General features: G+C 41.8%; 1 protein-coding gene across 3 annotated transcripts in view; it reads left to right on the plus strand.

Moving 5' to 3' along the window:
* Positions 1-27389, plus strand: part of LOC105476948 (CD226 molecule) — a 100507-nt gene that overhangs the window by 4146 nt on the left and 68972 nt on the right. Inside the window, exons 1-3 of one of the 3 annotated variants that reach the window (XM_071085199.1) lie at positions 338-926; positions 10051-10218; positions 10520-10855. In XM_071085199.1, coding sequence (XP_070941300.1) covers positions 10173-10218; positions 10520-10855 — 382 coding nt within the window. In that variant the 5' untranslated portion in view covers positions 338-926; positions 10051-10172. Of the gene's footprint in view, positions 1-337; positions 927-964; positions 2279-10050; positions 10219-10519; positions 10856-27389 lie in introns of those variants that run through there. The other 2 variants (XM_071085201.1, XM_071085200.1) reach the window with 2 other exon arrangements.

Below are 27389 nucleotides of genomic sequence, written 5' to 3' on the forward strand. Positions count from 1 at the left end.
GCACCTGTGAGGCATAATTAAATGTGCAGGGTAGGGCAGCCCCATGAGTGCCTTCTCACCTGTCAAATGTGGTCCTTCCTTCCTAGTCTTTCTGTGAATTTTACACACTAACGCCTCAGCCACAATCCTTCATGGTGGTTTAACCAGGAGAGAACCTCCATAACCTAATAAATCAAAGGAATCAATAAAACTAACTTTGCCATGGCCTGGTGCCGCTAAAAAAGCTAGTGTTTCTAAGAGACAAAAGCTGCTAAACATGCAGGATTCGTTCTCAGGAAACACTGACTTGTGTACTTTTTCTGTCGGAGAATGGGAGGCAAAGAAAAAAAAAAAGACAGTATCTAGAAAGTAAGACCGAAACATACTTAGATATGGGCAGAGATAAGAAAGCTTCTTGACTTAAAGAGACAGCTGAATCTAACGTGCTTTGATTGGCAGAAAAAGAAAACGGGGAAGAAAAGGCAAAGAAACAAACTCTGATTTCGGCGGGGAGTGTAGTTTCTATTTAGAGTTAGAACAAAGGAGAAGTGCGTCCTTTCAAATTGTAGATTCTTTGGGGAAAAGAGGGACAGAACTTTATCTGAGTTTGAAATGAGTCTGGGTAGCTGCAATGGTAAAGTTGCTTCCAGAAACAGGTAAACCTGACTTCAAAAAACCCCGCTTCATGAAATATTAGTGCTTCACTTCAGTTGCTATCTGAAGAAGTGCTGGTAGAGAGAAGAGCTCGGGGGCACAGGCAGAGTCAGCTCCCTGCAGCTCCTGCAGTGCTAATTAAGGGAGGGAGCAACCGGGAGCTTGCAGTGACCAAGAGGGGGTTGAGGCTAAGAGGCCGCGATAAACAGGATGATAAACAGGATAGGATAAAAGCCCTTAACCAAGACACAGATGGGAAGAAGCGTTAGAGCGAGCAGCACTCACATCTCAAGGTTAGTAACCTTCTCAGAAAAAAGATTGGATGGTTCTGAGCTCAACTTTTTAAATCAATTGTGTGCGAAGGGCTGGGGGCTGCCAGTGAAACACGGCAAGTTGATGCAGCAGGAAAAGAGCTGCGAGAAAAAGCTGGAGTCAGTTAAGTGCTCGGTGTTCTGTAAACTGTTTAATGAGGGGTGCAGTTTGTAGTAAAAGGGTGCCATTTAAGTCCTTTTTGTCAGTCTGTCTCTAGAATTGTGTTTATAATAGATCTGATAGTAAAGTTCTCGAGAATAAGAAAACTGAGCTAATTTTACCAGCATCTGGTCTATCAAGCTAAATCTTCCTTCTCTCCAGCAAGACTGAAAAAGGATGAACTTAAATAATAAATGTCCACGATCCAAAGATTTATTATCCTACTCAAGGGTTGGGAAGCTTTTTTTGTAAAGGGCCAGGTAGTTAATATTTACAGCTTTGTAGGCCACGTGGTGTCTGTCAGTTGTGACCTAACACCTCTTGGTTCCAGCATCGTAGCACAAAAACAGTGGTAGATGGTATGTAACCAAATGAGCATGACTGTTGCCAACCAAACTGTTTATGGAAATCAGACAGTGGGCTGCATGCAGCCCTCAGGCCGCAGTTTCAGAGCCCTGTCCTAGAGGATCCCTGCTGAACCCCAGCAGGAGCCGGCGTTGACTGGAAGTGCGGTTCTACTGGTCACTCAGCAGTAGCCTCACTCCTGGGGACACGTGTATGACTTGCCAAGGTTCTAAGGGTATCATGGTCTAGAGGAGACCATGCGGCCCACATTGGAAAGATTCTCTTAATGAGATGATTTGAGGAAGGGAGCAGAAACCCAGGCTATTGTGTTCCTGTGGAAATCTTACTGGAAGGATGAGCCTCTTAACAGCTGGGGCATCCCAGCAGAAGGCAGGCAGACAAACCCTCACATCTGAGAAAGAGCAGAGGGAGCAAAGGACCTCACACTGTTATCTTCCCAGCCCCAGTCACTTGTTCTGAGTTTAGCTAGATTTTCTGTTAGCAGTCCTCTGCTTTCCAGCATGTGAATTGTTTTCCAAGCAAGTGTCGAAAGATATCAGAGCAGATTCTCCATCACACACATCAGGTGTTTTTGCATAAACTGGGGAAGGTGGGGTCATTGAGTAGACACCAGGAGACTCCACCCAATGCCCAGAAACCGTAGAGACATCTGGGGAAGCAGGACATATTGTAAGTAGCAGAAACAACGAAACTGAGGTGACAGGGAAGGTTCTGCCTGCGTGGACAGCCTACGGGAAGAAGAACGGTGTGGCTGAAGAGTGTTCCCTGTCCGCACCCCGCCAGGCCACCTAGGAGTCTGCATTCAGAGGCAAGCTTGTGAGATGAATTCATGCTTTTGTGGTTAGCTGAGACATTTTTAATAGTAGAGAAATCCAGTAATATTTTGATTAATGACTTCCTTGAGGACAAAGCTCTTTTATACAGACAGCTCTATTAGAAAAAAAACCTCAAGCCAAAATCCCTTCATAAATCATGCAAAAAATGGCTGCCGACGCAACAAAAATAGCTCAAGCGCCGTCTCTATTTGTCTTTGGTTAGATGTTGATAAATAGGGCTCATCTCTAGCAAAGTTGTAACAGCTGAACTTTGTCTTCAGCTGCAAGTCTTTCAGCCCCTTTCATTCGAATCTGTGACCTCTAGGGCCCTCGATTCCAGGGTGCAAATACACTTAAGTTTTCTTCATCTCTTCACTAGTTGGTTCTGGATGCCTTGGGAATGAGGAGTTCCTACAAGTTATTACCAGTTAGCACCCTTTTCCAATCCTCCTCCCACGCACTTCATTTCTTCATCCTGAGTGAGGAAGTTCGCTTTGGGCCTGATCGTAGAAGCCACCGAGAGTGGATGATGGTGTGTTTCATCTCGTTTCTCTTAGGATTCGAGGCAGTACAGTGTTGCAGATGCCTGGCTTGGCCCTCGGCCCTTGGACCTCTCTACCTGCCCCTCTACCCCACTTTACCCAACCCTGACCCCTCCCTCAGAAAATATATATATGTTTTGGCATTTGTTTAATAGTGATTTTTTAAAATACATCATTTATCTGGCAACCTCGACTATCATAATCCTTTGCATTATTTATTTCCAGCTGTTATCACAAAGTTGTGACACAGAGTGTGTCCGTGGACTCTATGCTTAGACTGTACTATCATAATGTACTGTGTTCTTAGAATGTACTTGGCATCTTTGGACCGGGGTGGTCAGGGGATCAACTGAAATAGATAAATACGTGGCCAGCAGCAAGATGGGGTGGCATCATTCATTGGTAAGACCTGGGGTGAATGTGAACTCTTGTTATTCACTAACAATAATTTTTAAAAATTGAGGTGAAATTCACATGACATTGTTCTCCTAAGATTTATTCAACATAAGATTAAAGTTCTTTTTTTTTTTTTTTGAAACGGAGTCTTGCTCTGTTGACCAGGCTGGAGTGCAGTGGCACGATCTCGGCTCACTGCAACCTATGCCTCCTGGGTTCAAGTGATTCTCCTGTCTCAGCCTCCCAAGTAGCTGGGATTACAGTTGCGCACCACCATGCACAGCTAATTTTTGTACTTTTAGTAGAGATGTGGTTTCACCATGTTGGCCAAGCTGATCTTGAATTCCTGACCTAAAGTGATTCACCTGCCTTGGCCTCCCAAAGTACTGGGATTACAGGTGTGAGCTACCGCACCCGGCCAAGATTAAACATTTTAAAGTGTACAGTTCGGTGGCATTTAGTACATCTACAATGTTCTGCGACTACCACTTTTATCAGATTCCAAAACATTTTCATCATTTTCAAAGAAAACCCCATACCTTCAACAGTCCCTCCCTATTCCCTCCTTCCAACAGTCCCTGGCAGTCACCAATCTGCTTTCCATCTCCATAGATTTAACTATCTGGATATTTTGTATAAATGGATTCTTACAAAATGTGGCCTTTTGTTTCTGCATTGTTTGACTTAGCATAATGTTGCCAAGGCTTATTCATGTTGTAGCATGCATCAGCCCTTCATTCCTTTTTATGGCTGAGTAATATTCCATTGTAGGGATTTGATCACAATTTGTTCATTCGTTCGCCCATTGGCAGACGTTTGGGTTGTTACCGCCTTCTGGCTTTTGTGAATAATGCTGCTATAAACATTGGTCTGCAAGTATTGGTTTGAGTATATTCTTTTGAGTATATACCTAGGAGTAAAACTGCTGCGTCATATAGTAATCCTGTTGAACTTTTTGAAGAATCTCTAAACTGTTTTTCACAGCAGCTGCATTATTTTACATTTCTTTACAACCCTTGTGCAGCAGTACACAAGGGTTCCAATTTCTCCACATTTTCCCTAACATATTTATTTTTCTCTTTTTGATTATAGCCATCCTAGTAGATATAAAGTGAGTTCTCATTGTGGTTTGTATTTGTGTTTCCTTCCTGACTGATAATGTTGAGCATCTTTTGGAGAAAATGTCTATTCAAGTACTTTGCCCATTTGAAAATTGGGTTGTTTCTTTTATGCTAAAGTTTGAGAGTTCCTTATGTGTTATGCATATTAGACCATCATCAGATAGATTATTTGCAAATAGGTGCTTGCATTCTGTAGGCTGACTTTTCACTTTCTTGAAAATGTCCTTTGATGCGCAAAAGTTTTTAATTTTGGTAAGTCCAATTTATTTTTTGTCTTTTGTTGCCCATAGGTTTGGTGTCATATCTAGGAATCCATTGCCAACTTCCAGGTCTTGAAAATTTACCCCTGTGCTTTATTCTAAGATTTCTACAGTCTAAGGTCTTATATTTAGGTCAACCCATTTTAAGTTAGTTTTTGTGTTTCATGGGAGGTGGGGATCCAATTTCGTGCTTTGGCATGTGGCTATCCAGTTGCCCCAGGATCATTTATTGAAGAAGCTGTTCTTTCCCCATTCAGTGGGGTTGGCACCTTGTTGAATATCAATTGTTCATAGATGTGTGGGCTTATTATTATTTTTATTTGTATAAATTCAAGGGGTACAAGGGCAGTTTTGTACAAGAGCGGTTTTATATAGTGGTGAAGTCTGGACTTTTAATATAACCATCACCTGAATAATATATATTGTACGCATTAAGTAATTTCTATCCCTCACCCCTTCCTACTCTCCCATTCTTCCAAGTCTCTGATGTCCATTATTGCATACTATATGTCCATGGGTACACCTTATTTTGCTCCCATTTATAAGTGAGAACATGTGGTATTTGAGTTTCTGTGTCTGAGCTGTTTTGTTTAATATAATGGCTTCCCGTTCTGTCTGTGTTGCTGCAAAAGACATGATTTCCTTCTTTTTATGGTTGTGTAGTATTCCATTGTGTATATATACCACAGTTTCTTTATCTAATCCTTCACTGATGGACAATTAGGTTGATTCCATATCTTGGTTATTGTGAATAGTGCTGCAATAAACATATAAGGACAGGTATATTTTTTTATATATTGATTTCTTTTCCTTTGGGTAGATACCCTGTAGTGGGACTGCTGGATCTAATGGTAATTCTATTTTTAGTTCTTTGAGGAATCGCCAAACTATTTTCCATAGACGTTGTACTAATTTACCTTCTGACAAACAGTGTATAAATGTTCTCGATCATTTCAATTTCCTTGGTCTCTGTCTATGTATATGCCAATAGCCACACTGTTTTGATTACTATAGCTGTGTACTACAGTTTTGAAATTGGGAAATGTTAGTCTTTCAGCATTTTCTTCTTTTTCAATACCATTTTGGCTATTCAGGGCCCCTTGTAATTCTATATAATATGTTCAGACTTCAGAGTTGGTGGATTCAGTAGCTCAGTAACGCCATCTGAGCCCCATGTTCATTCTGTCTCTCTCTACCACCCTGTTTGTCCTTCAATATGGCTGCCTGTGGTAACCAGGACAGCATTCTTGTTCATGCATAATGAGAGGAGATAAAAATAGAAACAGGGATGGAGAGAAGAGAAATTGTTCACATTCCGTGCTGTTTTTCTGGCATGGAATGTGAATAACTTCCTTCAATCTGATGGGCCAACTCAGGCCATAGTTGGCTTCTCTGACCCTTCAAATCAATCATAGTTTTCAGGCTGGGCATGGTGGATCATGCCTGTACTCCCAACACTTTAGGAGGCCAACATGTACAAGTGCAGGATTACTTGAGTCCAGAAGTTCCAAGCAAGCCTGGGTAATGTAGCAAGACCCTGTCTCCACAAAAAATAATTTAAAAAAATTAGCTGAGTGTGGTGGCTCATGCCTATAGTCCCAGATACTCAGGAGGCTGAAGTGGCAGGGTCACTTGAGACCAGGAGTTTGAGATCAGCCTGGACAACATAGCAAGTCCCCATCTCTACACACACACACACACACACACACACACACACACACACACATACACATGCACGCACAAAATCATAGTTTTTAGTAGAATAGCTTAGATTTGTCGTAATATCCCTGTGGTGTGTGGAAAGGAGTGGATACTCAAACCCAGGCACAATACTGCCAGGAGTGAGGAAAGTGAAGCGGGTGGTGGTCAGTTATCTTTCTAATCACTTAAATCTGATCATATTGTTCTGGTGCTTAACACTCTCCAATTGCTCTTAGAATTGTATCAGGAAGTGTATAAGGCAAATGTACTCCCACCCCACTCATCTCTACATGTTTCTGTTTCCATCTCCTCTCAATGGATCTAGCTGCAATGATTGAAAAACTTCCACGAAGTCGCTGACTTTGTACACCTGCTCTCCTATCCACCTGGACCGCTCGTCCTTACGCCTGGCCACACCCTGCATGTGGCTACAGCCTCCTGCTTCTGCAGATTCCAGAACACACTTCACTGCCCGAGAGCCTTTCCTGACCACCAACCTGACACAGCCTCTGCTTGGCTGTAGCCCCAGCCACTCTCTCCCACGCCGGCGTGTGTGGCTTCCTTTTCATAGCGTGACATGCACTTCATAACTGTGTATTTATTTGTGTGTTCGTCTGATGTCTGTCTTTCCAACTAGACCGGGGGTATGAAAAACTTTTTCTGTAAAAGAGCAGGTAGTATTTTAGACTTTGGCCATACACTCTGTTCTGAGATCACTCCAGGTGCAGTGTGTGTGTGTGTGTGTGTGTGAGAGACACAGTGTGTGAGAGTGTGTGCAAATGTGTGTGTGACCATGTGTAAGTGCATGCATGTACGTGTTTGCGTGTGAGTATATGCATGTATGAGTGTGTTTGAGAGTATGTGTGCACATGCATGTGATTGTGTGAGATTGTGTCAGTGTGCATATGTGAGCATGTGTGAGGACATAAGTGCATGCGTGTGTGTGCATGTGTGTGAGTGCATGCATATGTGAGTGTGTTTGTGTGCACATGCATGTGATCGTGAGATTGTGAGAAAGTGTGTGCACATGTGAGTGTGAGCATGTGTAAGTGCATGTGTGTGTGGATGTGTGAGAGTATGTGTGCACACACATGTGATTGTGTGAGATAGTGTATGAGTGTGTGAGACAGTGTGCATATGTGAGTGTGATAACGTGTAAGTGCATGGATGTGTGTGAGTGTGCGTGGATGTGAGAGTATGTGTGTACATGCATGTGATTGAGACAGTGTGAGCATGTGTGTGTGAGTGTATGTGTATGTGCGTGCATGCTGTGTGTATGACTGTGTGGTAGAGCATGTGTGAGTGCATGCGTGAGACTGTGCATGTGTGTGTGTGAGTGCGTGCATGTGTGGGAGAAAGCATGTGTGGGTTCATGCGTTTGAGTGTGTGAGTGTGTGTGTCAATGTGTGCATGTATCGATGTGTGTGTTCGTGTGTGAAGGGACACAGGTCTGAGGCAGGAGATATGAATGCAGGAGGGGTACTTAGGGAGACCCTGTCCTGAGGACCTCAGGAATTCTCTGGACTTGGTTTAGCCTGGGATTTGTAGTTTTATTTTTGCTGATGCCTGTCAGGAGAAAATCTTGTCATTAGGACATAATAGATGAAATTAATTTTTCCAACTTGATGGAAGTCTTCCATGTCCTTGCCACTCCTGTTTGTTCTGTACAGTGACTAAGATTATCTTTCCAAAATGCGAAGTTGTGCGCACCCCTTCCTCCATCCGCTCCCGGGCGGCTCCACGTTCCTCTCGGATGTGTTGACGTCACAGGCGTTGCTGAGAGCCTGCTTTGCCTGGGGAATTGTGCTGGGTGCTGGAGTTACAGACATCAGCATGACACCACGGTTTCTGATCGCCACGTTTCAGTTCCTTTATGTGTGTCACTCACGTCACCTTTCAATCCAGACTCAGTCTCATTTTCGGTCACTTCCCCACCCGCAAGACTGCAGTCACACCATTTCCTGAAACACCCCCATTGTCACGCCTCTTTCTCCCACTTTTTCTATAAAACCTTTTCCACGATCTATTAGAATGATTTGTCCTTTCTCTGGCTGTCATAAAACTTAGCAAATGACTTTGTATAGAGATGATCATGTTTTGCTATGATAAATTGCCTTTAAAATTGATATGAGCCACTATCTTATGCGTAACCTAAGAGCAGAGATGTGTCCTCTTTATGATTGTATTTCCAAGGGACTAAGCAGGGGACCCGGCATAACTCAGTAAAATTTGGAGGAATTGTTGGATTGACTTATTTACAAAACAGAGATAACAGATACCTCTTTTGACTACATCACAAAACAACTAGAGGCATAAATAATATCACAGATGTGAAAGCTTTTAGAAAATATGCCATATAAACACAAAGTAACACCATGCTTGATTATATATGCACGCATTACAATTTGTTCTGATTATCATTACATTGTTGATTTTCTATTCCCTGAGCAAGTTCCCACATTAGATACTCATGCTGAGTAGTCGACACTTGCTGATACACTTTGAGACTGAGTCACAAAGTTCAGGGTTGGCATTAGATAAAATTGTCTTCAGTGGTTTCTGCTCCTACTTTTCCCAATTTTTACTCATCTTCTATTTTGACACTCTTACCAGGGTCAAATGCATTGATACAATTCCTCTTTTTATAGGGGTTTACTTTTTACACTGACGTGCTAATATATTCCTAACAAGTTCTTAAGAATTAGAACTTTAGGCCGGGCTCGGTGGCTCACGCCTGTAATTCCAGCACTTTGGGAGGCCGAGGCGGGCGGATCACGAGGTCAGGAGATCAAGACCATCCTGGCTAACATGGTGAAATCCTGTCTCTACTAAAAATACAAAAAATTAGCCGGGCGTGGTGGGGGGCGCCTGTAGTCCCAGCTACTCCAGAGGCTGAGGCAGGAGAATGGCGTGAACCCGGGAGGCGGAGCTTGCAGTGACCCGAGATCGCGCCACTGCACTCCAGCCTGGGCGACAGAGCGAGACCCTGTCTCAAAAAAAAAAAAAAAAAAAAAAAGAATTAGAACTTGTATTTTATAAAAGAAAGAAGTAAGCAATGATGAACCTGAAAAATGAATCTTGTTTTGCTATTGAACTATAATTATGTAAGATATGACCTCTGGAAGAACCTGGGAGCAGGGACCTCTCTGTACTCTGTACTCTCTTTGTGACTTCTTGTGACTCTCTAATTATTTCAAAATCAAAAGGTGAGTCTCGCATAATGGTAGATCTGCATGTGCTCTGGGCCACCATACTTTTGTATCTGATGGGCTTTGGATCTGTTTTTTGGTCCTCACCAACGCAAATGCCTGAGATCAGCAAGGAGGAAGAGGTGAAAGGAAGGCCACAGGATGGGCTGTCAGTACTGGGCATTGGCTCCCTTCACCCACTCCAGCCTCTGCCTCATCTTATGCTCTCAGTGAGGACTTCCCTGCTCCATGCATGCACCACCTTTCACTTACTATTTATGTTTTTACATCTTTATTTTAATTTCTCCCTCCCCCCCATAGAATGTAAGTTCTAATACTTTTTTTTGTATTATTGTATCCTCATTGCCTATAGCAGAGTTAGGCACAGAGAATGCATGCAGCACATGTTTGTTGAATGAATGACTCCTTGTAGAAAATGAAAGCTTGAAAAGAAGCCGACTGGTTCCCCGAGAGAGAAGTAACTCAAATCTGCCCATCATACGAGAGCAAACCTGTGTCTTTTAAGCTAAGGCCTTTTTCCTGTGTTCATACTTTAGAAAAAGAAGACACGACTGATAACATCTGAGAGGAAGGAAACTGCATTGTGCTGGGATCTGCATGTCACATTATAAAAAGCAATTTTTTTTAAATCGACCAGCCTTTTAAACAGCTTCCGGAGATGGATTATCCTACTTTACTTTTGGCTCTTCTTCATGTATACAGAGGTAAAGATGATCTTTATATCTTCATTTAAAATTTTTGCTCCTGTTTTTGTTCTTACGGGGTGGCATATTCAGAATTTACAATGCTCTTTAGTTGGCTAGGATAATTTCTCACTTGTTCAGAAAAACTAAAAGTTACATTTTCCAATGATCAGCAGGACACCTTTTTAGAAGAAGGCAGAAACTGTCATCCTTTACCGTGATCTCAATGCACTATCTTGCTAGGGCTTCCAAAGTTTAAGATATTGATTTGGTGTTTCCATCATCAAGGCTAACAGAACTAATGTGATGTTGTATATTTCAGCTCTGTGTGAAGAGGTGCTTTGGCATACATCAGTTCCCTTTGCTGAGAATATGTCTCTAGAATGTGTATATCCATCAGTGGGCATCTTGACACAGGTGGAGTGGTTCAAGATCGGGACCGAGAAGGATTCCATAGCCATTTTCAGCCCTACTCATGGCATGGTCATAAGGAAGCCCTATGCTGAGAGGGTTTACTTTTTGAATTCAACGATGGATTCCAACAACATGACTCTTTTCTTTCGGAATGCCTCTGAAGATGATGTTGGCTACTATTCCTGCTCTCTTTACACTTACCCACAGGGAACTTGGCAGAAGGTGATACAGGTGGTGCAGTCAGGTAAGGGCAAGTTTTTTTTTTAATCCCTTTTTATCCACCTACAACATTTGTTTCTATAAAGCCCAAGTAGAAGCTATAGAATGCTTTCTCGTATTTCTGTGGCATTCTCCAATTCCGTTTCTAGATGCTTTGATGTTACGACTTTGAAGGAGCAATCTTGGGAGTCTGTTTCATTTTTCTGACTGTGCTGTTGTGTCCGAGTAGAAATGCCTTTCAAATTTGAATGTAGTAGGAGAAAGTGCAGGTTTTATGTCGTCTTCATGATAACCTAAGCCTTGATTAAACTGATGTTGGCAACACATGGGTTCAGGATCCTGATGCCTTCCTTTCAGGGCTTTATCACAGCGACGTAGCACCATTGCCTTCTGCTGGACACTCAGTACTCACATCAACCCCTGGATGTTCAAGGTTCTTCCTACAGTACCAAATCTAAGTTAGTTAGTTAGTTAGTTTGTTTGTTTCTTTCTCTCTCTCTCTCTTTTTCTCCTTCCTTCCTTCCTTCCTTCCTTCCTATTTTTTCCTTTTTTTTTTTTTTTTTTTGACAAAGTCTCACTTTGTCACCCAGGCTGGAGTACAATAGCATGATCTTGGCTCACTGCAACCTCCAGCTTCTGGGCTCAAGTGATTCTCCTACCTCAGCCCCGCAAGTAGCTGGGGCCGCAGGTGTGCACCACCACATGATATGGTTTGGCTATGTCCCTACCCAAATCTCATCTTGAATTCCCATGTGTTGTGGGAAGGACTGGGTGGGAGGTAATTGAATCATGGGGGCAAGTCTTTCCCATGCTATTCTCATGATAGTGAATAAGTCTCACGAGATCTGATGGTTTAAAAAAGAGGAGTTCCCCTGCACAAGCCCTCTCTGTTTGCCTGCTGCCATCCATGTAAGACGAGACTTGCTCCTCCTTGCCTTCCACCTTGAGTGTGAGGCTTCCCCAGCCATGTGGAGCTGTAAGTCCAATTAAACCTCTTTCTCTTGTAAATTGCCCAATCTTGGGAATATCTTCATTAGCAGCGTGAAAATGGACTAATACATCATGCCAGGCTAATTGTCATTTTTTTTTTTTTTTTTTTTTTTTGTAGAGATGAGGTTTCAACATGTTGCCCAGGCTGGTCTTGGACTCCTGAGCTCAAGTGATCCAACTGTCTTGGCCTCCCAAAGTGCCAGGGTTACAGGCATGAGCCACCATGCTTGGCCCTGGCTCCATCTTTCACCTCTTCCAGGTTTAGCTAGAGAGGACACGTTCTTCATACATTTGAGCTGTGGTGGCAGAAAGAACCCAATGATCCCTTGGAGTGTTTTTTGCTTTATCTACCAGAGATTGTGGTTTTGTCTTTCTAGTGATGACCACATGAACTGGTTGTAGTATATTGGAAACACTTGAGTTTATAGTCATCACTTTCCATCAACCTTGTGTTAGTTGCTCCATTCCTCTAAATCTCAGGTTCCTGGACCGGAAATTGGGTTGGTAGTACCATTCTACTTGTTGAATGGCTGAGGGACGATATATTTAAAGAACTTGGCCCATGGTAGTCAGAGAATGATACATCTTATTATTATTTCCTATGCTTGTGATCCAAAAGGACTAGTAATGAAATTTTCAGATATTAGTGACAATCTAAAGAAGGGAATATTTTTGGAGCTGTGTGTTTCTTGTGTGGTGTCTCTCAAATTATACCCCATAGCTGTATAGAGAAGAACATTATATGACATCTGACATAATAGTGCTTTATTTTTAAGGGATCTATGTGCTAAAAGAACAATTACAGAATTATATGAGGAATATCAAATGGTCAGGAGGTAAGAAACATCTTCATATATTTAGTTTTCCCTTTCTCTTTAGGTGTGGCTAGGGTGAAGACTAATTTTGTGTATATAAGTGAGGCTTATAGAGTGTCAATCTGCAATGCTTCTTTAGTTAAATGTTTATTAAAGACTCCATTTCACCATACAAGTCCTCATTTGCTGTTGTATGTAGACACCTGTTAAATCCTGCTTGGAAGTTTTTACTGTGTAATAAATCAGTCAGGCAGGTGAAGTAGAAGATTGCCAAAGCTTTTAACATAGAGTGAGCCGTTGGAAACAAGGCCTGAGCCACCAAAACTAGAACAGGATGCACTCCCCACTGCTGCCTTGTGTGGTGCGACTTTAAAGTTTGGGTTCCAAATTAGCTGTTTTGGTTTCTGTCACAGGACAACCAACTGAAAACAGCTTGACCTTTCAGGATAGAGGATGGGGCTAACCTGTAAAGGACTAAATGATGGTTGTCATGCAAAGGTAGGATTTTTAGCATCACATATGAATGGTCTTAGGAATATTTCCTGTTGTTTTCATCGAGATTTGTCATTACTGCTATTTTTTGAGGTTAGAAAAAGAGAGCTTTCCCCTTCATGGGGCTTAAAAAAATACAATGTGGAGATTTTCAGTCAGTTATCAGTCAGAGGAAGGGGTACCAGCTGTCCATCTAGTTTGATTTCTTCATGATGGTATCCTTAGCCATGATCCATTGCTCTTGTTTTGATCATTTATATTTTAAAGAGCAGATTGATGTAATGGGCTAGTGAGCGCATTCTACCCAATTTTGAGAGTTTGAGAGCTTCACTTTTTTAAACTAAGAAGGATAGTGAGTTTAAAAAATATTACTTGTATTTAAAACTTAACCTTAGGTGTGCTTAAAATTTTCTTATATACTTTAGTAACAACATACTGGGATTGCAAATACTGTACTTTTGTATACTGTAAAGGGGGAGTTGAAAATACATTACATAGTAAAAAAAAATCAGACTTGGAATCTAGAAATCCTAGTTTATATAATAGATTGTAAGAACTTAAGAAGGATGAAGGAGTTGGGCCCTATGCTCTGTAAATATGTTGATTTTTGCTATTTACTGATAGCTTATTATGTGTGGAATTTTACATAGTCTGGATCTTCATAGACTTCCTCCTTGAATCTCCTGTGTGCACTTGAACTTTTGTATCGCCTGAATTTACAGGTGATGACATTGAAGTGAAGTGAAGTCTAGTGGTCTTTCCAAGTCCCCAACTTTCGCATATGTCTCAGCAGATAAAGTTGCAAATTGATGCAACTGTCAGCCTGGGGCACATGGGAACCCACCAAGGCCCTCGAAGAAGGAGACCTTGGCCATTGCACCTCCTATCAATCCTCCAGCTTTCAGCCTAGAGTTTAAGAGCAAATGGGACATTTTATTCTGAATAAATGGTACTACTAATATGAAGTTATTTGAAAATATGTGTTCTTTCCAGAACAGGCATTTCTTTGTTAACAATTGATTTAGAGACTCTAATGGTAAGAATAAATGCATTTGTTTTTACCTAGTTTGTGAGAAAATATGCAGAGATGACTTGGGGGACAACATTTTCAAGGTAGCCCTTTCTGGCAGAGTTTGTGGGGTCATGGAGAAAATTACTGTCACCTATGTGTCTCTGGCTTTATTAGTCAGTTAAAGCAAATATAGTTGCATTTACAGAAATACCCCCCAAATGAGTGACCCACTCAGAATGTTCTGCCACCTAGTGTTAACCGGGTGCCTGCTCTGTAGGATGCAACTGAGTGTCAGTTCATTTAATCCTTATGAAGCACCATGGGGAGGTAATGTGTTCCTGTGATACAACAGAAGACACTGAGGTTCAGGGTGGTAAACTCACTTGTCCAAGGTTCTCAAGCTGCCAAATGACACCACCAGAGTGACCCCAGTTGATTTTTCTGAAGAGTCAGAGACCTTAACTCCAGCAGAATGAACCATGGAGGGTCACAGTAGAGAAAAGTCATGCTGGACTTTGAAGAATTGGAAGGAATATTTTAATTAGAGAGGCTGGGGTCTGGGGAAGAGAGAAGACAGAGAGGGAAGGGTGTCCTGGGGGTACTGATGGCTTAAAGAAGGGCACAGTGGAGGTGTAAAGTTCATGCAGGAGGCAGAGCCTGGCCCTCTCTGACTAGGGCACTGGGTGTGTATAAGATGTGGTTTTCACCCTGGGCTCTGAGGCCCTCTATACCCACAGAGGTGGCCTGAGAGGCAGCCTCACAGGAAAGGAAGACACTGTGAGGGTAAGACTCTCTCCCTGCCTGCACCAGCAAAAAGGCTCAGCTTATGATACTTTAGAGTCTCAGGAAAAGCTTTAGTACAGTAGATTCTGTGCTTAAAAAAGGAGTTGCAGCTCACCAGGGCAGCAGAATGTCAGAAATAAATCTGAAAAGTTATTGATGTGCCTAATGGAATTTTGACTTCCATCTGTAATGCAGACCATGGGACATATCTGAATAGTTTTTAGAGAGAGACACAACGTAAAACCAGATTTTTCTTTCACCACCTGGAAGATTACACTAGCTGCAGCCTTGTAGGAGAGTAAGACTTGCAGGCAAGGTAAGCAAATAGGCATCTATAGATTGGAACCCTTACATACTGCTAGCAGGAGGGTTAATTAGTATATCTATTATTTTAGTCTGGCTTCTCCAGAGAAAGAGAACCAATGTGTAATACATGGAGATTTATTATAAGAAATTGGCTTACATGATGTATTAGTCTATTCTCACACTGCTATGAAGAAATACTTAAGACTGGGTAATTTATAAGGGAAAGAGGTTTAATTGACTCACAGTTCAGTATGGCTGGGGAGGCCTCAGGAAACTTACCATCATGGTGAAAAGGGAAGCAAACGTGTCCTTCTTCATATGGCGGCAGGAAGGAGAAGTGCAGATTGAGCTGGGTGGAAAGCCCCTTACAAAACCATGAGATTTCACCAGAACAGCATGAGGGTCACTGGCCCCATGATTCAACTACCTCCCACTGGGTTCCTCCCACAATACATGGGGATTATGGGAACTACAATTCAAGATGAGATTTGGATGGGGAAACAGCCAAACTATATCATTTTGCCCTGGCCCCTCCCAAATCTTACATCCTCACATTTCAAAATACAACCATACCCTTCCAACAGTCCCCTAAAGTCTTAACTCATTCCAGCATTAACTCAAAGTCCACAGTCCAAAGTCTCATCTGAGACAAGGCAAGTACCTTCCACCTATGAGCCTGTAAAATCAAAAGCAAGTTAGTTACTTCCTAGATACAAGGGGGGTACAGGCATTGGATAAATACACCCATTCCAAATGAGAGAAATTGGCCAAAACAAATGGGCTACTAGCCCCATGCAAGTCTGAAATCCTGTAGGGCAGTCATTAAATTTTCAAATTCCAAAATAATCTCCTTTGATTCCACGTCCCACATCCTGGGCATGCTGATGCAACAGGTGGACACCCATGGTCTTGGGCAGCTCCACCCCTCTGGCTTTCCAGGGTACAGCCTCCCCTCTTGGCTGCTTTCACAGGCTGGTGTTGAGTGTCTGTGGCTTCTCCAGGTGCATGGTATAAGCTGTCTGTGGATCAGATTCAGATTGTGGGGTCTGAAGGATGGTGGCCCCCTTCTCACAGCTCTACTAGGCAGTGCCCCAGTGGGGATTCTGTGTGGGGGCTCCAACCCCACATTTCCCTGCTGCAGTGCCCTAGCAGAGGTCTTCCATGAGGGCTCTGCCCTTGCAGCAACTTCTGAATGGACATCCAGGTGTTTCCATACATCTTCTGAAATCTAGGCAGAGGGTCTCAAACCACAGTTCTTGACTTCTGTGCACCCGCAGGCCCAACACCACATGTAAGCTGTCAAGACTTGGAGCTTGCACTCTCTGGAGCAACAGCCTGAGCTGTATGTTGTTCCCTTTTAGCCATGGCTGGGATATATGGCACCATATGCAGTCCTGAGGCTGCATAGAGCAGGGGGTCTTAGGCTTGGCCCAGGAAATCACTTTTCCCTTCTAGGCCTCTGGGCCTATGATGGAAGGGGCTGCCATGAAGATCTCTGACATGCCCTGGAGACATTTTCCCCATTGTCTTGGTGATTTACATTTGGCTCCTCATTACTTATGCAAATTTCTGCAGCTGGCTGGAATTTCTTCCCAGAAAATGAGGTTTTTCTGTCGCATCATCAGGCTGCAAATTTTCCAAATGTTTATGCTCTGCTTCCTCTTGAACCCCTTGCCCCTTAGTAGTTTCTTCTGCCAGATACCCTAAATCATCTCTGTCAAGTTCAAAGTTCCACAGATCTCTGGGGCAGGGGCAAAATGCCACCAAACTCTTTGCATAGCAAGAGTAACCTTTACTCCGCTTCCCAACAAGTTCCTTATCTCCATCTGACACCACCTCAGCTTGGACTTCATTGTTTATATCACTATCAGCATTTTGGTCAATGTCATTCAACAAATTTCTAGGAAGTTCCCAAATTTCCCGCATTTTCCTGTCTTCTTCTGAGCTGTCAAAACTGTTCCAACCTCTATCTGTTACCCAGTTCCAAAGTTGCTTTCACATTTGTGGGTATCTTTACAGCAGCCCTCCACTCTCTGCTGCACTAATTTACTGTATTACTCCATTTTCATGCCACTAATAAAGACATACCTGAGACTGGGTAATTTATAAAGGAAAGGGGTTTAATTGATTCACATTTCAGCATGAGTGGGGAGGCCTCAGGAAACTTACAATCATGGTGGAAGGGGAAGCAAATATGTCCTTCACATGGCAGCAGGGAGAAGAAGAATGAGTGCCCAGAGAAGGGGGAAGCCCCTTAGAAAACCATCAGATCTCATGACAACTAACTCACTATCATGAGAACAGGATGGGGGAAACCACCGCCATGATTCCATTATCTCCACCTGGTCCCTCCCACTACACGTGAGGGTTATGGGAACTACAACTGAAGATGAGATTTGGGTGGGCACACAACCAAATTATATCATATAATTATGGAGACTGATAAACCCAAATTTGCAGCATGGGCTTGCAGGCTGCAGATCCAGGAGAGCTGATGGTACAGATGAAACCCAGGTCATCTGCTGCAGAATCCCTCTTGCTTGGGGAGGCTGGTCTTTTTGTTGAATGAGGCCCACCTACATTGTGGAGAGCAAACTGCTTACTCAAAATTCACCAATTTAAATGTTAATCTCATCCCAAAGCACCCTTCAAATTGACACATAAAATTAACCTTCATACCTGTTTTAGAAAACGATATGGCATTAGCTAGTTAAAAACCCCAAATCCTATGATCCAATAATTCTACTCTGTTTGGTATCCAAGAGATCTCTCAATATAGGGAATTCCTGACAATATTTATAGCAACAGTGATTGCGATAGCAAAAAATTGGTAACAACCCAAATACCCATCAACAGTAGAACAGAAAAGCACACTGAGGTCTATTCACACATTAGGATACTCTACGTCACTAAAATGAGTGAATTATCACTTTGCTCACCAACATGGATGAAGCCCACGAACTTTGTGTTGAAAGAAAAGAACAAGTTACAAAAAATGGGGAGACTAGGGTTCCTTTCTTTAAAGTTTTTAGAAATATGCATAATTAAACAATATGTTATTTGTAGATACAAACGTGGTAAAACTATAAAAAGAGTAAAGTTCAAAAACATGGGTAGCTGGGGGATAGAACAGAATCAGGAAGGGCTGAAAGGGTCTTTAAGGCTCATAGTCAGGGTGTTTTCCTTATACAGGTGTTTTATTTCCCATTTGTCTCAAAACGTTTTAGAAGTTTTCTTTCAAATCTACTGATTTCTCTTTCTTTCTCTCTCTCTCTTTCTTCCTTTTCTTTTCTTTTCTTTTCTTTTTTTCTTTTCTTTCTTGACAGTCTCACTCTGTTGCCCAGGCTGGAGTGCAGTGGCACGATCTCGGCTCATTGCAACCTCCACCTGCTAGGTTCAAGTGATTCTCCTGCCTCAGCCTCCTGAGTAACTGGGATTACAGGTCCACATCACCACACCCAGCTAATTTTTGTAGAGATGGGGATTTTGCCATGTTGGCCAGGCTGATCTCAAACTCTTGACCTCAGGTGATCCACCCCACCTTGGCCTCCCAAAGTGCTGGGATTACCGGCGTGGGCCACCTTGCCTGGCCAAATCTACTGATTTCTAATGGTGAAAAGAGATGCAATTGCAATTTTTGAGCAGTTCAAAGGTCTAAGGTAAGGATGAAATCTTCATTCTGATATGGCCTAGGGGTCAGGTAGAGGTAAGTTTCAGCAATGATTTCAAATTTTTGTGATCCAAGGACTAAAAGATGATGGTTTTAGTGAAAAAGATGTGAAATGAAGAGACCAACTTGGCTAGGAAGAGTGAAAATAAGTCTGTTTCAGATGTATTAAATTGTAAAGTAGCCTTTGACTAGCTGACAATTGAAATTATAGAGCAACAAACCAGGATTGAAAATACCCAATCTGAAGTCATCTGAATGATCATTCAGCACATGTAAACAAGAGGGTTAACTAAGAAAGTACCAATGGATGGGGGCAGAAGTCTAAGGTCATAGTTTGTGGCTCAGAGGATGGTCACATTGTAGTGTGTTAAAGAAGGTATTCACGGTAAAGAATGTAGAGGGCATAGAGAAAAGAGGGGGAGAGTCAGGAGAGGGAGAGGAAAGCAAACAGTTGAATTATTGATACGAGAGCAGAAGACATATGGAACTCACATTTATAGTAGAGGGCTAGATTTTCTTGCTCCACACATGTAGGTACTTTGTGTTGGCTGTATTGTACGTTTTGCTGAGTCTATGATCTTCCGTGTTCCAGTCCATTTATCTCAAACTGGACACAGAGATGTTCCTCCTGTTTCCCTTTAAGAGTCTCATTCTCTCCCAGGTTGGATGAGGCTCCTTATATGCCATCCATGCTCTTTCTTAGAAGGCTCTCATCTCTACACCCTTCAAGGCCAAGTGTTCTCTGTCCAGATTCCCAGCAGCTGACATAGCAGCCAAAGTTTTCATTCATTCTTGTTTATATCTGTTGGTTAGTGGCACTAAAGAGATTCCTTTAATATTAAGGGCCCCAGAATTGATGACAGTTCTGAGGAATCCTATGATGAAAGGGATTCTAAAGATCATGCTGGCCTATATATTAGATGAGGCCAGCATGGCCAGCATTTTTCTAATGCTGGGGTATAATTTCAGCCTTTAAATTTGATTTAAAGCTGGGGAGAGGGAAGTTTCAAATCTGGCTTTTATAAATGGGTGTGCTGATTTGCAGGAGCTGAACCCACTTACCCATTAATTCACTTATCAAGTCTTTCCTGAGAATCTACAATGTGCAATGTAATGTTCAGTGGTTTGGAAGATAGAAAGACATGGATCTTAGCTCTAAATAGGATGCAGAATATTGGGGGAGAGAAAAGTTGTATATCACAAATGATTATTTGAGGCAAAAAAATAAGTCCTATTGTAGTCTAGAGTATAGAATTTTATTTTACCTCGGAAATTCAGGGCAGAGTGGAAAAGTGGAATTTGAACTTAACCTTGAAGGAGGCAAGTCAGAAAATTTGGAGGTTGAGATTAGTGGGCATTATTCCAGGAGAATTGCTTTAGAAAATTATCTAGAAAATGGATAGCTCTGGCTCCAGTGTAACCGACTTTGGAAGATAATTTTCATTGTTCAAAAAAGACTCCAACAACAAAACAACAAAAACCTCTAAAATTGAACCAACACATAGAATTGATCAACAAATTAATGCAATTTATTCTGGTTTACAATTTATGGCTTGGTTGACATGTTGACTTGCTGCTTCAAAAGGCAAGGGAAGCCAGATGCTTTATACAATTGTATTTTACAATCTATATTAAGGTATTTGCACACTTTCATTTTGGCCTTTTTTTGGCCTATCCCAAATTCAGAAGGAAAGAAGGAAACATATGAAAATGACACCATATTTATTAATGACAGGTGAAAGTGATGGAGGAGGAGACTTGGTATGAAAGGCTATTGCCTGTCAAAGGAAATTCCAAACAAGGTTAAGAAGGCTACAGAGAAAGTCTTTCTGATTCTCCTGTTATAAAAGTCACCAATTCCTTTTAGCTTGTTTAGTCCTTGTGTAGACTTTTTTTCAGTTTTGTCTATCGTATGTATCTCTATCACTTTTAATTTTCTTAAGATGGAGAAATAAGAAAAAAAGTCATTTCAAGTCAATGGATTAGAGAATGAAGCCGTAAGCTCTCTCTTTAGGCCCATTCTGGCGAGCTTAGAAATAAGTAATAAAGGTTTTATATGTCCATGTGTGTGTATATGCATGCACACACACAAGACTAAAAAGTGTTACATTTTAGCAGTTTTTGATTTAAAGAAAAAATATTAAATGGTATCTATAAGGAATCCACAAGGGATGAAACAAACATTTTAAAGGCCTGGAAATCTCACTCCATAATGAAATAAAATAGTATATAAAGAAGGCAGATGATAAAAAGCATTTTAAGAGTCACGGAAAGCAAGGTTATGGTCACTGCACTTCTCAAGGGTGAAGTAAATGGGAAACTGAAAGTGGATGGTTACCAGAACGTGTGCCAAGGTTGTTTTTATCGACATGCTTTCCCTGTGCCAAGCCCAGGAAGGAGCAGGCGCAAGAATGCATGTCTCTGTGGGAATCAACCCTCAGGCTTTCGGGTAAAGCTCTGTAATGAAAAATCAAAAAAAGAGAAAGTTTAAAAACTCTCTAGTGCAAGATAATACTAAATTTATAGACACAATTGAATTCAATAATCGAATGGCCGATACAGTGGAATTCACATACAGGCACGGGTACATGCTTGGGTTTTTGGGGAGTAATATTGTCTGTCTGTCTCGATGCTTGGGTTTCTCTCTACTTCCTTCACCTCCTTTATGCCCCATGAGACACCCCAGTCTTTGACACGTCTAAGTTGTAGTAAAATCCAGAGGAAACTTTTACTTTGTGCTTGTTGTCAAACGCACTCAAGACAGCCACAGCAGGGAGTGGAATTGGCTGCCATCTTTGCGTGTAGCCATTTTGCTTACTTATTCTACCTATGTAAACAAGAAACTGTACCCTTCTTATCATAGATATTTATATTTTCAAGATGATTGTGGAGTAGGGGTATGCTTGGCTGAATTGATAGAGAATGGGCTACAGCTGAAGCTTTGGACGGTGATTCTCCTGTTACCTCCGAACATTCTGTGAGTATAGCTGGAAACCACAGAGTTCTTGGTTTTTCCTCCTTCAACTCTCAGCGATTAAGACAACTCACACCTTTACCACAGCAGCTCTTTACCCAGCACTGAAAGCGGCTGCCAACCACAACATGAGGAATATATTTCCTCTTCAGAATGGGTATTGGTGGTGTGTGGGTGCCAGTGCAGCGTGGGGACTGCGGTCTCATGCATGAGTAAGAGCTGGTATCCTATAGTCTTCAGTGCCTGTCAAATAACTGTGGAACATGTGCAGCCCACACACGTTGAGACTCCTCCTCGGACCATCTCTGCTTCTGTGATCTTTTAAAAAATTCCTCACTTCAAAGGTTGAGAGCTCCAGGCAGTGGGTATTGTTCTCCAGCACGTGCTCCGGGAAACTTCCTTATAGGATTAGCGAGTAGGTGTGAGTGACCTTCAAAAAGGCCTTATAGGAATTTACCCATTGACAGATCACATTACTAACTGAAAGTAAGACTATGCATTGCATTTTATAAAATAAAAAATGTGAGATTTGAGATATTCAAAAGCCAACAAAAAGAAAATAAGTAACTGAAGAAAGTCCGAAAGCTCTTGGTTTGTAAAGCTCTCAGTTTTTACTGATGCTTGGAGCTCCTCTGTGGCTTTCTCTTTGGGTTAATGCTGTCCTCTGATGGTTTAGGTAGCGTCGATAAAAGGATCTGGTTTCTAAGTTACGGTTTTTGTTGCTGGTTTTTGTTTTTGTTTGGTTTTGTAGGGAGAGGAGGTTGCAGGCAGAATGGCTTTTTCTTTCCTTGGAGAAAATGGTAGGAGACTATTTCTGAAGACGTTTAAGATTTTGAAACTGTTAAGAATTTCAAGACCATCAAGTCAATCCTTCAGGGATCAGTGTGAAATTATTCCCTCAGGCAACATCTCTTCTACTTACTCTTGAGCAGTTTTAATTAAATAACTCAGTGGATGGGGCTTCTGGCACTTCCCTTGAGAGATTATTCACAATCCAATAACTCTCAATGTGAGAAAATTTTTCCTGACTTCAGCTATTTAACCAACTTACACTTTTAAAAAAGTCTTCTCTGTAATGTGCCTTGAGAGAAAGAGCTATGTTTCAAAGAATACTGATGTAAGAAGACTTCCAAGGATGGAGGTATAATACACGATATTCTTACTTACTAGTGTTGTAAATAGCTATGTGCATCATATCTGCACACAGTGGTGACTGTGGCAAAACAGAATGAAATCTGGGCATTAATTCTGGGAGCATTTAGGTGCACCATGTAATGAGCAGAATCCTAAGAATCTTAGCATTCTCATTTTAGCAGATAGGCTCTTAAGAACACGTTTGTTCCAATTCTTGGCCAGCTACATAAAATTCGATATGCTACCAACACTGGTATTTCCAGAATTGCTTCGTGAAGGGGTGTGTGTGTGTGTGTGTGTGTGTGCGCGCGCGCGTGTGTGTGTCCTCTGTGTGGAGAGGATCATTTCCTTCATGATATATAAAGAACCCGAGACTATAGCAAATTTTAGGTCATTTACCTAATTCATTTCACTAATAGAATACATTTATTTCTCTTTGCAAACTGGAAGCTGTAGTTAAATGTATACCATTTTCATCTGAGAAACAGCCAAATAATTCAGTTGTTGTATTGGTAATGTTAGTATATGTCCCCAAAAGAGACCCTTTGTAAAGCCCCATTAACTCCTGACATCAGATTTCTCAAAATATCTCATTATTTTTTAAGAAACATAGTTGCTCATTTAGGTGAAATAAAGAATACTTAACATGGGGCTTGTACCTTCTTCCTTTTATTCTCTTTAAATCCTACAAATGTTTCCGGAAAGAACAAACATTTAATAAGATGAAAATATTTTCAACTATTCGCATTGTGTTTCTTTGTGCTGACACAGTGTTTGAATTTTCATTCTTAATGTGGTCCGATTATTCTGTTTTCAGTGAAAATAGCAGAATTGAACCAAAGGGAAAATGGCTAAACCTTGTTGCTGACATGACACAGAGGTATTTGAATCCTCTTTATTGGATGAAGGATGATAACAATAATGAAAAAATCTGTGGAAATCTCATCTAAATCTGTTGAATAGATATTATTGTTTGCTGTGAGGAAAAGAAAGAATGTATACCTATATGTCATGTAAACATGTGGGCCATGGAAATGTGTGGGCCATGGAAATGTGTGGGCCATGGAAATGTGTGGGCCAAGTGACCGTAAGACAGGGTGGAATTTGGAAAGTAGCTTAAAGCAAGGTTTGGGGAGTTGGGAGGTGACAGAGGTTACTTCTGGTTTGGGGAAACCATGGCCTGGAAATCTAGGTGTAATTTGGATGAGTGGAGACAAGGGCTGGCAGGAAGAGGGAGGAAGTCCGAACAGGAAAGTGCATCACAAGAAACATCACATACCAGGGAGATGCTCTTTGTGTTTGAGGCACATGAAAAACGAATTTGACCACAGGCTTAGGGGAAGGCCGGAGGGTGGAAGGTCCAGATTTTGGACTTCATTTGATTGTGAGTAAAGTTTTCAAATAGTGAAAGTCTCATGTTGGCCATGATTTGGAGCCATGACCCTACCAACGGCATGGAGGATGATGTAGAGGTAGGAAGGCAGAAAGATAGGAGGCACAAAAGCAGGCAAGAAAACGGGAGGCCTGAGGCCCTGCAGTGAGGGAGGACACCGCCCCCACAGTGCAGCCCACCAGAGCAGTCTTCCCCAATTACACACCAAGAAAGCTCCCGTGCTGCAAGTTTCTCCTTCCCATTTCCTCCCCTCTTTAATTCTATAAATGTTTATTGAATGTCTGTCATATGCTGGGCCTGTATGAGGTTTGAGGCACATAGGAGAAATGTCCCAGTCCCTCATCTCAAGCTCAAGGCTCTGTGCGACTTGATGCTTGCATTGTTTGGAGGCAGAGGACGGGAACTGGTGGAGCTAGAAGTGGGTAGTGACAGTGTATGTGTGTGCATGTGGGAAGGAGGGTTGTGGAGTAAGGGAAGGAGTCGTTCAAAGAGCTTCAGAGATCAGAAGACACTAGAGCTTACTGATGAGGGAAGATGAGAATGGATTGAAGGGTGGTCGTGCTGTTAGCCGGATGGCATTCCTGCTGGAGTGAAATCATGCTAATGGTGCAAAAGCAAAATGAGGCTGGTGTGCTTGGGAATTGCGGGATGGATCATAAAGCCTGAGTAAAGGGTAATTTAAGTGGGTAGTGGTGCCAGGTGGTGAACTTGGAGGGGTGGAGAGTGGTGATAAAGAAATTTGATGTGTGATCAGCAGGAGCTCCAGATTTTTGCTTAGAAGAGGGGGCATTCAGAACCCTTGATTTGGAACTGCATTTTCACAGCAAACCCACATGCTTACTTAGATGCATTTTCTTTGCAGTGGGATGGGAGTAGGAGCTTTACTTCCCTCCAGTTACATTGTTGTGTCACAAATGTACACTATTCTAAGATATTTTGACTTTAGGTTTCAGGCAAGGGATTTCGATTCGTCTGCAGTTTAGAGAGAGCACGCAGACAGGGTTTAGAAGAGAGATTGGAAGCAGGAGAGAATAGATGAAAAACAAGTCAGAAGAATTTTGTCCCCTGGTTTATTTGCTGAAGTCATAACTCCTAATATCTCAGAAGGTGACTGTATTTGGAAGTGGGGTTTTAAAAGAGGTAATTACGTTACAATAAGGTCATTAGGGTGGCATCTAATCCAATACAACTGGTTTCCAAATAAGAAGAGGAGATTAGGACACAGAGGGTCATCTGGAAACCAAGGAGTGGGGCCTCAAAAGGAATCAACCATGCTGGCCCCTGAATTTTGGGTTTCTAGCCTCCAGAATTGTGATAAAATAAGTTTCTGTTGTTTAAGCCATCCAGTCTGTGGTACTTTTTTATGGCAGCCCTAGCAAACTAATGCAGAGGTGATGAGAATAAGTCAGACAAGAGATGAAAAAGAATTAAACTAAGGCAGCTTAAGTGGGGATAAAGCAGATGGGGCATATTCAGGATGAATTTTCTACCCAGTGCATTCTTCATTATTCTGATTTCTTCCCCTCTTGAAGATTCAGGACTTACATTTTAAAAAACTACGACAACTGCCAGAGCTTTGGCTCAGAAATTGCTGGAACACTGCTCCCCACCTACTTGCTTTGTCAAAGTTTCACTCCTGGGTCTGTCTGTCTCTCTACGTTAATTTGTGTTTTGCAGTGCACACTCCTCCATCTTTCCTGGAATTGGTACACTTAGTTCTTTTGTAATCTATGTCTGAGGCTGTAATATTAAAGTAGTTCTGTCTCTACTGTCTTTTTTTTTTTCTTTTTTACTCAGTTTTTTTTTTTTTTTCTTCCTGTCATTGCTTTATTTTCTTATGTTCGTGGTTAGTTTTCACTGTGTGCTGCCCATAGTCCTTGATAAAGCCTTCTGGGGATTCTCTGGAGTCTAAAATGAAGGGGCCTTCATTCTCAGAGGAGTCAAAAGGATTACTTTCAGCCTGAGCTTTACAGACCACCCATGCTATGGGAATGTAGGCTATAAATCCACATGAGGACTGATTTGTGCTTAGAACTACTCAAGGATTTTCTTTCTTTCCCTTATTCACCTGGCGGTGCAGGTGAGGGCATGCTTATTTCCAGGTCATTGTTACCATGAAGGAATATCCCTCAGAGGTCTCGACAAGAGGAGGGTCTTCTTTTTACTTCTCACTTCAGGTAGGTCCTGGGTTTTGACACCTATTTCCTTTGTGTTGTATGAGGTTCAAAAATCAGAATTCATGTTTGCTTAGACTGGTCAGGTGTGCTCAGGGCAGAAGTGGCTTCTATGTCCCTATGTCTCCAGTTTTTCACTTCTACCTGGATGTTTCCGGTGGTCCCTGTGTTGTCAGAGATTTGGTGCTTTAAGATTTTTTTAAAAAAATTAATCCTGCATATTTAGTTGTTTTTAATAGGAATTTTGGTGATAATCATGGAGCCTGATATTTCATGGGAAATAGAAATATCCCTATTTCTAAAACATACATTTGCTCCTTTCACAAATCTGTCCTGCTCCCAGTCTTTCTCATTTGAGTCAATATTCCCACAACTTAAAAACATAGAAGTCATCTTTTATGCTTTGTTTTGCCTCATTTTTCACATCTAAGTATCTAGACTCGCAAAATATATACCTCATATCCATTTAGCTCAAACTAGATTGCAACAGCCTTCATTCAAAGCACTCATCTTTTACCTCTTTGTATTTTTTAAAAAAGTATTTGTCATCTAGATGCTTTTACCTGAAAGTCTGATCTGAATAATGTAGCCCATCATCTTTCCAGAAATGATGTATCCAATACCCCAGCTTTTGGACTCTTCATCTTCTCAGAAACGATGTATCCAATACCCCAGCTTTTGGACTGTTCATCTTCTCAGAAACGATGTATCCAATACCCCAGCTTTTGGACCCTTCATCTTCTCAGAAACGATGTATCCAATACCCCAGCTTTTGGGCTCTTCTCCAGTCCTGGTAGAATTTTGTTTCTAGTTGCC

The sequence above is a fragment of the Macaca nemestrina genome, chromosome 19, assembly GCF_043159975.1.
Source record: "Macaca nemestrina isolate mMacNem1 chromosome 19, mMacNem.hap1, whole genome shotgun sequence".
Taxonomy (NCBI): domain Eukaryota; kingdom Metazoa; phylum Chordata; class Mammalia; order Primates; family Cercopithecidae; genus Macaca; species Macaca nemestrina.